This window comes from Sturnira hondurensis, unplaced genomic scaffold (assembly GCF_014824575.4).
Source record: "Sturnira hondurensis isolate 20B ecotype Veracruz unplaced genomic scaffold, ASM1482457v3 Scaffold0005279, whole genome shotgun sequence".
NCBI classification, from domain to species: Eukaryota; Metazoa; Chordata; class Mammalia; order Chiroptera; family Phyllostomidae; genus Sturnira; species Sturnira hondurensis.
This window is the reverse complement of record NW_028077910.1, coordinates 18,507,220-18,520,905: the sequence shown is the minus strand read 5'-3', so window position 1 is coordinate 18,520,905 and position 13,686 is coordinate 18,507,220. Positions and strand designations below refer to the sequence as shown.

General features: G+C 45.1%; 1 protein-coding gene across 1 annotated transcript in view; it reads left to right on the top strand.

Annotated features, from left to right (window-relative positions):
- ARHGEF26 (Rho guanine nucleotide exchange factor 26) overlaps nucleotides 1-8,503 on the top strand; it is a 114,925-nt gene extending 106,422 nt beyond the window's left edge. The window contains exons 13-15 of the mRNA XM_037046697.1: nucleotides 4,350-4,417; nucleotides 5,702-5,806; nucleotides 6,340-8,503. Coding sequence (XP_036902592.1) covers nucleotides 4,350-4,417; nucleotides 5,702-5,806; nucleotides 6,340-6,482 — 316 coding nt within the window. The 3' untranslated portion in view covers nucleotides 6,483-8,503. The remainder of the gene's footprint in view (nucleotides 1-4,349; nucleotides 4,418-5,701; nucleotides 5,807-6,339) is intronic.
- The last annotated feature ends 5,183 nt before the right edge of the window (nucleotides 8,504-13,686 follow it).

The following is a 13,686-nucleotide window of genomic DNA, read 5'->3' as shown; positions in this document are numbered from 1 at the left end:
GAAATAATTGATTTAACTTTATTGCACGCCACAGAGCCTAAGTTTTAGAACTCCTTCAGTGGGCCGCAGTGACTCTTCTGCGTTGGTTAGAAGTTTTAAATTAGGTGAGCTGAGCCGGAGCCCTGCTGTATCGGGCTTTGTCACACAGCATTCATAATGACATCTCTCACCCCGTGGGTTTTCTTTCATGGAGCCGTTTATTGAACTCAGCTAGTTGAATTGGATGTGAAGGCGAACAAAACAACATCTCCAGTAGCCTCCTTGTTATGAAGGCTTGGAGGACTTTTTACCAAAGTGCCCTGGGTACAGGAATTCCAAAAGGAACCACAGGTATTTTTATGGGCTGTGAGAAGGAACAGCAAAGGTATCTGGTCAAATGCCGTAGTAGGAAGGATAAAAGGAAGGTTAGACCACAGCCCAGGCCTCGTGGCTTCTATGGAAGCGGCAGGAAGACTGGGCAAGAGGTGAAGTCCTCAGTGGGCAGTCCGTGTGGTTCAGCCCCCTCCACAGCCCTGCCCCTTCGTTTCAAAGCCAACTCTCCGCTTTCTCCGTCTTTTCTGGCAGATGCCTGGTATTCAAGGAAAAGTCCAGCTTTGCTGTATCTTCGACCTTTGCACAATTAAGTTTAATTCGATTGTGTTTATAATTAATCATATGAGAGGCAGGACAAGGCGCTGCCACAGTGGACTTTGCGTAGGGGACCTCAGTTGCATCGTTTCACACCTTGCGTAGAGAATGTAGGGGTTTTGAAAGGATGGCGTTTACAGATACTTATGTGAAAAGCATCTCTTCTCAACTCAGTCTTCATCCTCTGCCTGGGTCACACGTGTTTTGTGCAGAGCACTTCGCCCCAGCACCTTGCACGCTGCGTTGGGCTTTGTGTGTGTTTGATGTCTGCTCCGTCTGTCCCTTCACGCTGAGGGCCGTGAGGAGCAGGAGATCCCATTTTACTCCCTGGGCCACCTCAGCCGAGCACAGGCCTCCCCCGGCAAAGGCAGGCTCTCTATGAGAGTGGAGGAAAGGAGTGGTCAGGAGAGTCTTAGAAGTTGATACTCTCAGCCCCACAGTAGGGCAAAGGGGAAGATCGATGAACTGGGTGTGGGGTGCACTGCGACCTCGTGCTAATTGTTCCGTATTGTCCCCAGAGAAAATAGCTGCCTGATGGGAGCCCCGGGTTCCATATCTAGATTTCATAATGGGTATGTCTGGGCCGTGGTTGTTCTTGTTCTTGGAATTCCATCTTTCATCCAGAGTCTCCTCCCTGCCGTGGACATGCCGCGCTTTCTGCTTGCCGAGGGAGGGAGCTTCTTGGCAGCGCTCTCAGGGGCCCCGGGGGACGTCTTGGGGTTCTGACAGCGTCTGGCTCAATTGAAGCCATTTCAAGAAGGGGCCCCTTTCAGCGAGGGCAACAAGGAGTGTCTTGTTCTGTCCTCTGGAGCCCTGCGAGGGGCCGCCTTGTCTAAGAGATGCCATTAGCATCCAGGCAGCATGCCACAGGAGTGAAAGATTTCATCTGGACTTCTGGAAACTAGCTGCAGGGTGAGGCTGCCGCCAAAGCTGGCCACTCGAGGCCGGGACGGGCTGTGCCAGGGAAATCTTGCATGGGGGACTGCAGACGGCAGGAAGGGCCGTGGTGCGCGGCCAGGGCAAGCCAGAGAGTCGAGTCTGGTTTGTGGATGTGGCCTCCGGAGAATGCGTAGGTCATTTTCAGGCTTCTCTTGGTGAACAACATTTCCATCTCTAAGACACTTCGTTTTTAGTTGCCTTAATAGTTTTCAAATTCTAGTTGAGCCTGAGTTAAAAAAAAAAAAAAAACAACTTACCCAACAAAGAGCTGATATAAAAGATTTAAATGTTTGTTTGGGATTATTTTAAAGGTAATTGTGCTTCAGTTGCTCCTGATAAAACCATCCTAAAGCCCTTTGTCCTGTGTTAGGGAGCAACAAAGTCTTTTATTTTTTTTTAAATATATTTATTTATTTATTTATTAGAGAGGGGGGAAGGGAGGGAGAAAGGGAGAGAGAGAAACATCATTGTGTGGTTGCCTCTCATGCACCCCCACTGCAGGCCTGGCCCACAACCCAGGTATGTGTCCTGACTAGGAATCGAACCAGGAACCCTTTGGTTCACAGGCCCATGCTCAATCCGCTGAGCCACAGCAACCAGGGCTGGGGGAACAAAGTTCTTAGAAGCAAGACAGTCATATATTGAAATTGTGTGCGCTGCTACTTGACACACCAGCTCGACCAGCACCCCGCCTCATCTGCTTCTCAAGAAGTCTTGTCTTTCAGCAAACAGCCATTTGCCTGCTCCCTCATTATTTTATAATGACCTGCCTGGCACCAGCACGTCCGGGCCCCCACCCCCAGGCCCCATCCATGTTCTGACTGCACCACTTGGCCATTCTGCCGTAGGAAGGCACTTAACACGCCAGCTTCAGCTTTGTTCTCTGGGAAAGTGGAAATAGTCGTGGTAATATTTTGTTCCAAGACTGTTGTAAAGATTAGGTTAGGTGGAACTCACAAAACACCAAAAAGTGCGGTACCTGGCACGTAAATGCTCCATAAAACCGTTTAGGACAAAACCCGGTTCCTACCCTCCTGGAGTTTACAGCTGGTGAGAGAAGCAGGCAAGTCAGTAAATGGGGAATCGGAGCGAGATAGTTGAGTGACAATGAGTCCCCGTTACATGCGAGGCAGCGAGCCTTATAGACGAGACCTGTCTATCTCCATGCGGCTCACAGCTGACCAACCAGGAGTGTGCAGAGGGGTGTGTGGGAGCAAGATCCTCAGACTGGGATGGGAACGAAGAATGGGTTCACGCATCAGAGGAAGCTACCTGGAGGAGGTGAGGCTTGTGTTCTCAATATGCGTGAATGTGTTGAACCAAAGTCAGATACGAAAGTGGACGCAATACAGGATTCTATTTCCATAAGGAACAGGACAGGCGAAACAAGTCAATGATGGTGGAAGAGCAGTGGTTACCTCTGTGGTGGGGGCGGTCATTGAAAAGGAAACCTCTGGCGCGTGTCTCCTGGCTTTGCAGCCTGTGTACACAGGTGCATTAAGTAACCACTCACAGAGCTGTCTACACACACAGAAGATCAGTGCAGCCTTTTAGTCCACGTGTGTTCTTCAATTTAAAAGTTTTAAATAGCGATTATGAATGGGCCTTGCTTGGTAAAAATGGAGGTCAGGAGGTTGTTTTTGAGAGTGAGGATTGCTGACGGAAAGGTGTGGGACTGCGTGACGTGTTCCCGTGCTGTGGAAGTCCGGATGGAAGGGTGGGTGCCCGGGGTAAAGAAGGGGTGGCAGCGAGAAGCATCTTTTAGGTGCAAGCTCTTACGGGAGAAAAAATTTTTTTTTCAAGAAGTGTGCATAAAGACATCCCATTGCAAGAAGGTAGAGTGGCCCTGTAGAAACCGATGTTGGTTGGAACCACACGTTAGAACTTACCTCTCTGTGTGCTCATTCTTCTCACGGGCTTTTGGGAGGATTCCAGGAGCTAACGGGTGTCGTTGCTTGTGTCTGCCACATGGTAGGGACTTAATAAACGCTTCTGAAGAGATTTCGAGTGTAAATGTGTGTAAGTTTCATTTGATCGCAATCCCAATATTTGACTTTCCAAATCATAAACTGTATTATTGCAGAACAGTGCTTGCTTCTCTGAAACTTTTGATCCTTTAGTTACATAATATTTTATTGCATGTAATTATAGTTTAATAATGTATAGAAAACTCTTGGTTCTTTTTTTCCCCTTGAATTATTTTTGGCTCTACTCATTAAGCCATTTTAAGCCTATGAGAGCAGTCTGAAAAAGGCCAAAGGTTTTCTGTTTGGATGAAGCTCATATTTGGCAATACCAGTTGTATGGGGAACAAAACAACTTGATGTCAATTTCTCATATTTTCCAACATGGTTTGAGTGGGGTAGGGGAAAGAGAGGGAGTGGAGACAGACTGATTTACTAGGGTATTTTCTTGTTTAAGGGAATGTACTCATTGAAATGTGAAACATTACATTACTAGTATACCGAACTTTTTTTTTTGACTGCAGTGTGTAAGTGTAATCAGCCCTTTATTGAATGTTAACCTGTCAGGTGAGAAACTCCACTTAGTCAGGAGCTAGCGACCTTTATTCAGAATCTTTTGACAGTGGCTGGCTTTCAGTGTTCCTGTGTTATCCTGTGAAAACTCCTACCCATGTTTGGAGGGCCAGCCCCTCGCCTCTCTAGATCATCTCTCCCACCTCCCTGTGTTTTGGGGAATGGCTTTGCATTCTAGGGCATACTTTGTTCTGTGTCCAAACACCTGGCTTGAATCTCTCAACCGGGTGTGTTGTCTGTGTTTAGGAGCGAGCGAGCCCGCTGGATAACCGCCCTGGGACACAGCAGCGGGAAGCAGCCTCAGGACCGAACCAGTAAGTACCACTTCCACCGCGGGTGCTCTGGAACGTGAAACGTGGAGGGACTCTGCCCCCTGCTGGACGCCGGGCTGTTAATGCTCCCCCACCCCCAAAGTTTCCTTCCTTCCTGCTGCCCTGCATCAGAACTGGGTGATCCCTGCTTTGGAAGTGAGGGGCCCTGAGTTCTAATTCGAGGTGCAGTTCTTCTTTAGGGTGTAAACGTGGTAACTTGTTGCATATCCACCCTGAGCCTGTTTAACCTTCTGCAAGTCGGGCATCACGATAGACATAGAACACAGGGTTTTCGTGAGGGTGGAGTTAAAGAACACACATGCAAAGCCCTGCTTGGACTGCAGAGCTCTGAGATTTTGAGCTGCTGTTAAGCCTCATCAAAAGGATCCTTTTGATAAAGGATCAAAAGCTGTATGTTTGAGGCATACTGATGGGCTAAAGCGACGCTGAAATGTGTTTTTAACCTAAAAAATATTGCTTTACCATCCCTTTGACTTTTTTATTTAAGTGATAACATTACTAAAATGTATTTCATTCTTCCAGAAAACTAGGAAGTGGTGAGGTACAGGGTGGTGTATTAGTACCTTAATGTCGAGGGGCTGCTTCTCTGGACGGTTCCGGCCAGAAGGTCACAGCCACCGAATAAGGGCAATGCAACTGGTTGTCCAGACACTCAAAAACCATAACCGTAAGCTTAAAGCCAAAGCTGACGGGATTGGTGTAAGAGTTCCTAGTACCAAGTTGTGTATTAAAAAGCAAATTTAGATGTCTCATCAGGCAGCACCAAGTAACTCTAAAATGTTTTCTAACTTTTCGTTGGAGATCTTTTTGTTTCTGAACCTCTTCGGCAGCTTCCACGTGCTGCCGTGATGGGCTGGGAGAGCCCCGTGATGAGAGCCTGGGGAACTGTGTGCACTGCGGATTTTACCAACAGTCGCAAGCTCTTGGCACATCACCTAACCTGTCTCGCCTCAGTTTCCCCAACATAATGGCTGTTTTCTGTTTCATTATGTGACATGAGTAATGACTCCTTGTTACGACTGTCATTGAGGGGATTCATACATCATAAAAGGTCTCTCACAACCCTGAGCTTCTAAAATTATAAACCTCTTGGTCATCTGTGAGAGTTCTTGGAAATGATTTTCTTCTTGCTAGAAGCCTGGCTGGCTCCTGTCAGTGCCGGCCCTGGCTTACGCAGGAAGCCTGGGCAGATGCATGCTACTGCTTTGTACCTCGTTTGTTTTTCCTCTGCTCCTGGAAGCTCAGTGGATTCCCTTTCCTCCTCAGCACTGACCCAGGTAGAAATCATTAGATCCTTTACCGCCAAGCAGCCGGATGAGCTCTCCCTGCAGGTGGCGGACGTGGTCCTCATTTACCAGCGCGTCAGCGACGGTGAGTGGGAGTCTTCTCACGGGGCACTGGGGGCCCCACATTCAGGGCGTGAAGAACCGAAGAGTCTCCCTTTTGTTATTAGTGCTCACACACCATGTCCCTTCGGTTCTTCCGTCTGCACAAGCCTCTCTCTTTGTATACTTTATTGCTTTTACATGGGTTTTAACAGGGATGAAGCCACATGGTTTATTATTCGAAAGGAACTGTGAAAGGTTGTCCTTCCTTCCCATTGCCCCAGTGACCTAGTTCTCATCTCCAGAGTTTTTCCTTCTTCACTGAAACGTAAAATTGTTTTCCTGCTGCCCCTACCTGAAGCCTCCTCCTTCTCAGCCTGGCCCAAGCTCCCATACCGTCTCAGCTGCCTCACTGCACATTCTGGCCTTGCTACATCATTCATTCCCCCTTGAAACCTTCCACTCAGTTCCACCTGTCTCTCCACCCTTCATCTTTGATACCCAGTATCCTTTTTGGAGCCCAGCAGTCAGGGTTTCCCCCAGATACGTGTTGCATCATGAAGACTCTGTTCTTTGCAGGCTGGTATGAAGGAGAGAGACTGCGAGACGGAGAAAGGGGCTGGTTTCCTATGGAATGTGCCAAGGAGATAACCTGCCAAGCTACCATCGATAAGAACGTGGAGAGGATGGGTCGGTTGCTGGGACTGGAGACCAACGTGTAGCCTCCCCGAGGGCCTTCTGGGACTGCGAGATTTGCACGACGTCATGGCGGGTGGGCTGGTTTGGGCTGGCTTTCTTGTTCATTTTAATGCAGCTGATGTAATTAAAAGAAGGAAAACATTCACCTTAAGCTTGCCAGGTGGTTTTACGCTCTCAGGACAACAGCTCCTGGATACTGTTAGTTCACCAAGCTCAGTTAGTGCACGGGGACCCTGTCGCAAACCTCTAGGTAGACAACAGCTGAGCGATCCACCCCAGCGATCAGGTGGCTTCAGCTTCCCCTCATTGCACCGGGTCTGGTATCAAAAAAATGTACACAAATGCTGTATCCCACTTTTCTCTATCCTCACTTCACAAAGACTGTGCTTATCTCTCTGAGCCTCTTCTTTATGTGGTTTTCCCAGCATGAGCAAGATTTTGTATTTTTAAGGAATACCCAGTTTTGTAAATATTTTTCTTGCTCCTCTTCCATTTTAGATCTGATTAGAATGCTGTGTTGATTTAAAGGAACTGATGGAGTTCTGAAGGTGAGCAAGGATTCTGGGGACCTCTTCCCAGGAAAGGGAAATTGACACTTGAATTTTTGCTGCCTCTTTCCTCCTTAGCAGAGAAGTAAGATGACCCTAAAGATTTTCTTAATCCATCTCATTCAACATTGGTCTTAGGTAAGGATAGCCTAAGAAAACTAAACTACTTCAACATGCAATTTAGATGATTCACATATGTGAGGAAAAAATCCTAAATATAGGCCTGGGCTCCTCCTTTCAAATCATCCCAAATGAGCTGATAAGCTGACTCAAGGCTGCTTTGCCTCCAGTAATGCAAGGTGTTTGCCTGTTACTACTCTCGTTTGTTTCCAAATAGGGAATGGGCTGAAACACCCTTTAACACTCTCAAGGAAGACTAAATTAGGCCTTGCAAGGTATCAAGAAGCCAGCATGGTACTTAATGTAGCTTTTTGTCCTTACTGGGAACCTAATTTATCTGCACTGAGGGCCTCGCTGGCTGGATTTGGAGCCTCTTTTTCCTGCAGGTGTCTGCAGAGCTTCCTTTCCCTCACGCAAAGAGAGAGAAAAGACATATTAAAAGTTACGTTTCATAAAGAGGGCCCGAGGGTTCAGAAGACTGAGAGGGGAGAGGTCATTTATACTGGCAGTTCTGTTCCTGCTCTGCTCCGACCTCTTCCACAAAGGGTTAAACCTGGCAGAGGGTGCATTCCTCAAGGACTCAGATCCATGTGTGACATGTCCCAGCTACCATCTGCCAGTCAGTTACCCAAATTGGGAGATTGCAGAAGCCCAGTGCGGGAGGTCAGTATGCTTGGCTCACACTTCTGAGTTGTGCCACCTTGACCATGCGCCCTTGGTCTTGCCCCTGGAGTGCTCTCCTTTACCTGTGCACATTGCTGAGTATAAAACACACACCAGGTCAAGTTCCTTGACATCTGGAAGTCGTGGCAGTGGGCGCAGCGAGAGGTGTTTTGGAGTTGGTGTAAGAGAAATCCGTCTCCTTCCTCTGTAACGTCACAGGCTTTTTGGAGGAGAGGCTAACAAATTGTAGTCTAATCTAATGTGATGTCTTCATTTAGGAAGGAAAGTCAATTTGTTGATTGCAAAGGGATCATTTTGTGTTATTTTTGCTAATACCCAGAAGCTGAAAAGCAAGTATAGGAGTCCTGTGAGTTAATTTATAAGTAGAGGTGTTGCGCAGTTTAGAAATGGGTGCACCTGATAAATCGAAGCCTTATTTAGCAAACAGGTCAATACTGCTATTAGGTAAAGTGTCGTTTGATGGCAGGTATCTGACCTTCCCAGTGTTTAAGTTCGACTGGGAATTACTGTTTTCTACACAACACAGCACTCTGTTCCAACTTCATTCAGTTTCTAGAGGAGCTTCTCTGAATTGTACCATTTCACTCCGTGACCTGTGGAGAACAAGAATGCTCATTTTTGTCCTAATGAATTGAGGCTGCTTGTACACTTTTGGTGAAATATGTGAATTTATAAAGATTTTGTATATACTTGTTCATTTGTTCTGCTGTGATTTAATTAACAGTAGGATGTAAGCATTTAAGTCTATACTAGCTTGCTGAATTCTTGGCCAAATTGGAATTCTACTAAAAAGGTAACTGCAGCTCACATCAACGGGGACAGGTCTGTCCTCCTTGGGCACGTGTGGGTATCGGCCACCCCAGAAGGCTGGTGCATCTTCAAGAGCTGGGCCATACTGTTTCTTCTCAGAGTTGCCACAAAACTGCATGACTGATTAGCTTACCTTACACGGTTCACAGTTCCCTAACTGCTGTCCCCCCCCCGCCCCGAGAGTGTGTCTTACTGTTCGTCTTACCATTGTGAAGTTTCTCCACGTGGCAAAACTTGGTGGAAGGCACAGAATGAGTTCCCCTCTAGTAGTTTTCGTTGGCCGTGTTAACACATGCCTGTCAAACAGTGCTCACTTTTTTAATCTCACGGTTCTGTGGTCAAGTCCAGGGTGGCACGATGGGGATCTCTGCCATGAATGTCCCTGGCTGCAGTCCGAGTTGGCTGGCTGTCTCTGCTGCAGCTTGGGGTCTTCTTTTCAAGCTCAGACCTGTTATTTTCACATTCACTTCCTCGTGAGAGTAGGACTGAGGTCCCCGTTTCCTTGCTGGCTGCCAGGGCCGGGTGAGAGGGGGATGCTCATAGCTTCCGCTGGCTGCTCACATTCCATGCCAGCTGGCTTCTTCCATCTTCAAGACAGCAGTGGCCTGCGGCATCCGCACCCGGGGGTCTCTGACTCCCCACCCAGTGTGCTGCTAGCAGGGAGGAGGCAAGTCTGCCGTTAAAGAACTCAGGTCACTATATGACCCATGGCATATTCTTCTTTGGGATTAACTCAGAATCAACTGGTTTGGAATCTTACATGGATCTGCAAAATCCTTTGGACTGCTAGAGTAAAACCTGCTCTGGAGGCAGCTAGCATCCTCTTAGTTCTCAATTATTTTCAAAAACAAATTCTCAAAAGGTTCAGAAAAAGAGTCTGACACACAGCACCACCGTACATAAAAAAAAGGACACACACAGGGACTCTAGATATTTCAGTCACTCGAGACAATAATTAGAATAATTATGTTCACGGAGATAAAGACAAACTTTAAGACGAAACAGAACTAACAACCACAAGTGTCAAGAGAAAAGACAACAGCTGGACATGGTAGAACTGGGTTTTTACACGAGATGGGATGGTTAAAAGAGAGATTGGTGAACCTGCAAGGACACATGGAGAGAAGAGGCATGTAGAACGCAAGGCTATTTATAAATGGGAGTCCAGAGGGGGGCAGAGAGGGCACTTCAGCAAGGGGACTGCATCTTTATAACCCTGTTCTGACCACCCATGCGATGTAGACTGTCCCCAGAAAGAGGACGCGGCCTTGGGTAAGGTGACTTCCTACACCTCCTGCAGAGGCCGATGGGTGAAGGCTGCCGTCTCGACAGCACTTCCAGCAGCTGAAGGAGTAAGTCCATCCGGGCAAGAACATCGCAGCATTCACCCCACGGAGCCATGTCAGTATGAGATAAAACAGTCTTTAAGATAAAAGCTATGGCCAGGGACAGTGACTCTACATAATGATGAAAGCTTCATTTAACGAGGAAGATACGACAATTCTAAATATGTATTCACTCAATAACATGATCTCAATATACATAAAGCAAAAATTGGCAGAAATGTAAGATCTAAAAATTAGTGTGAAACCTGAACATACCTCTCTCACTTGACAGGAAAAATAGAAATAAAAGTACAGAAGTAGATAAAAATCAAAAGTAGATACGAATGGCTGGTATAATAGGTCTATGCAGCAACTTCAGCATATATATTTCAAGCATACAGAGAATATTTACATTTGGGGGGTCATAACACAAGTTTCACCAAATTTTAAAACTTCATTAAAGGGCAGAAATTAATATAGAGTGAGTCCTCAGATTACAACCTAAGTAGGTTCAAATGAATCACAAAAGTAAAAGAAAGAAGTATTTATCTGGAAACCTAAATGTAACATGAGAAACTATAAAACTCCTAGAAAATACCAAGAGAAAATTGAGGTGATCTTGGAGTTTGGGGATGACTTTTTAAATACTGCACCAATCAAAAAGCATGATCAGTGAAAGAAAAAAATGGTAACTTGAATGCAATAAAAAGACAATTCAGAGAAGGAAATCTTGCAAAACATACCTGATAAAGGATTGGCATCTAAAATATAAGAACAACTCTCAAAACTCAGTAATTGGAAAACAACCTGATTTTAAAACCAGCGAAGTTCTGGAGATCTACAGCCATACCAATGGCAAATAAACATATGAAAAGACGCTAAAGATCCTACATAATTTAAGTTGTGCATTAATTAAAATGAGATTCCCATTACACACCTATGTGAATGGCGAACATCCACGACCCGACACGACCAACCCCGGTGAGGAGGAGGAGGAGTAACAGGAACTGGCGTTCACTGCTGGTGGGAACGCAAAAGCCTTGGGAAGACAGTTTGGCAGTTTCTCACGGAACCAAACAAACACCATATGATGCAGCAATCACAATCCTTGGTGTTTACCCAAACGAATTGGAAACCATGTTCACACAAAAATCTGTACACAAATGTTTACCGCAGTTTCATTCACGGCGGCTAAAGCCTCGATAAACAACTTGACAGAAGGAAATTCAACAACTTTGGTAAAACGGGCCAGTGCACTGAAAACCACAAATTACCAACACTTCAGTCCTGCAACTACTAAGCACCAATTTTGCTGTGCATCGTGCACTTTTTTTGCCCAAATTTTTTAGGGAAAAATAAGGATGCACATTATACATGGGAAGAATGATTACTACATACCATGGGTGTAATAATGGTGTCGTAATCCCATGTATAGTGTACATAAGACGTGGGCACATGTTATACTCAGAAGTGCATTGTACATGGCAAAATACAGTAAACAAAATTCTTAGTGTTAGCACTTCAGAAAAAAAATATCCAGGGGTGCATGGTTTCACCATAGTCTTTTAAAGAATTTAAAGACATTTAAAGAATTAACACCAGTTTCATGCAATCTCTTCCAGGAACTGGAAGAGGAAGGCAACACTTCAAAGCTTATCTTAGAAGTCTACGTTATCTCACAAAATCTATATAGACTGGCAGCTTTCATGAACAGAATGGCAAAAATCTTAAAATATACCCAGCAATATACAAAAATCATTACACATGGCAATCAAGTGGGGTTTATTCTGGGAATGGAAGACTGGCTTAATATCTGAAAATCAACCAGTGCAATCCACCATTTTAACAGGTACAAAGACAGGAAAAAAAACATGGCTGTATTGTTATAAAAAAGGATATTTGGAAAAAATTGAAATACTTGCTAATAGTCTCAGCAAACCAGGGTTAGACATCACTTTTGATACTTTGCTGACCCTGCTGTAGAAAACAAGGTTTCATGTGCCATTTTTGTCATTATGAATGTGTAATTGTCAGATTAGGACATATTTTATCTAAGACTTTGGGTACATGGCCTCTTTTCTTTGTATTCCAGACCCCACAAAAATGTTGTAACTGTGTTTTAAAATCAAAAGTTGGTTTCCAGGAACAATGAAACAAAACTAAATTATTTAACAAAAGAACTGTTAAAAAGAAAATGGGGTGAATGGAAGCATTAGAATACCTAAAATGTACACAGCTAAAAAAGGCCTAGAAAAATCAAAATCACCAAGGAATCAGTTTCATTAAAGGAAAGCTGTGCTAAAATGAGTTTTATTCCCCAAGATGCCTTCGTTGCATGAAGGTAACATAATACACTCTCCAAGGACTCAGAAATATGTCACTATCTTCTCCTTGGAAAAACAAAACACTTGAAAATTTGTGCTGGGCCATTAAAACATGAGACAGGATGAAGAACTAGGAGAACAGTAGTCACAATTTAAAACGCATCTCCTGACTCAGCAGGACCGATGGGATTCTGCCATCCAGAAGAAAGGTCGACTCTACGGTGCCTCCACGTCTGCCGTCTTCCTTTGCTCCCATGCCTACATACACGTCACGTCACGTCAAGTGCCTACATACACGTCACGTCACGTCAAGAAATGCTGTCTCATTCCCTGTTCTTCATCAGGGTCAATATGCAGCCTCTTGACACCAGTCACCTACCATTCGTGCTCTTCTGGCAATTCAACGAACACTAACTTGATTCTTGACATCATACTAACCAGCTGAAGAGTGGCACATTTTGCCATTTTCTTTTTATTTATTTTTAGAAAGAGGGGGGAGGAGGAAGCAAGAGAGGAAGAGAAACACCAATGTGTGAAAGGGTTGCCTCTCTCACACCCCCAACTGGGGACCTGCTCCACAACCCAGGCATGTGTCCACTGGGAACCGAACCAAGTTGGCGCTCAGTCCACTGAGCCACATCAGCCAGGGCATTACCATTTTCAATATCAATGAATTAATAATTTCTGCATCTCTAAAATTAATAAAGAATCCTCTTTAGTCAGATATATCCCTAAAGCCCCAATTACTTAACCTATGATGAGGTGGAAAATTGAAACATAAAGACAGCAAAGAAGCACATGAAATACACTCATCACTGATCATTACAGAAACACAAAATGAACCACAAGGACCCATGACTCCACATTCACTGAATAATAGAAGAGCCAAAGCCACATCAAATTACAACTGAAAGTACCAGTGCCTGAGACACTTGCAACCATCACATGTTGGTGACGGGTGTGTAAAGTGTACACCCACTTTGGAAATCAGTTGGCAGTTTTCTGTGAAGTTAACCACCCGTATGACACAACAATCCTTATCAGGCATTTACCACAGAGAAATAAAAACATCTACACACAAGACTCGTATGTACATGTTCATAGCAGCTTTATTTATAAGAGTAAATAAAAAACTGAACATGACTCAAAGGCCCATCAACGGGAGAGGGAATAAACAAACTGTACAATCACACGATGCAATGCTACCGAACATTAAAAAAGGAGCTGATCACTGATACATGCAACAACATCTCAAAACCATTCTTTAGAGAAGCCAGACACAAGCGGCTACATGTGACTCCATTTACTTGAAATTCTAGAAAAGGCAAAACACTTGTGACCAAAAGCAGATCAATGGGTGCCAATGGAGAGCTGAGGGGCAGGGCAGAGGGGAGCAGGGAATTGACCACAAAGGGA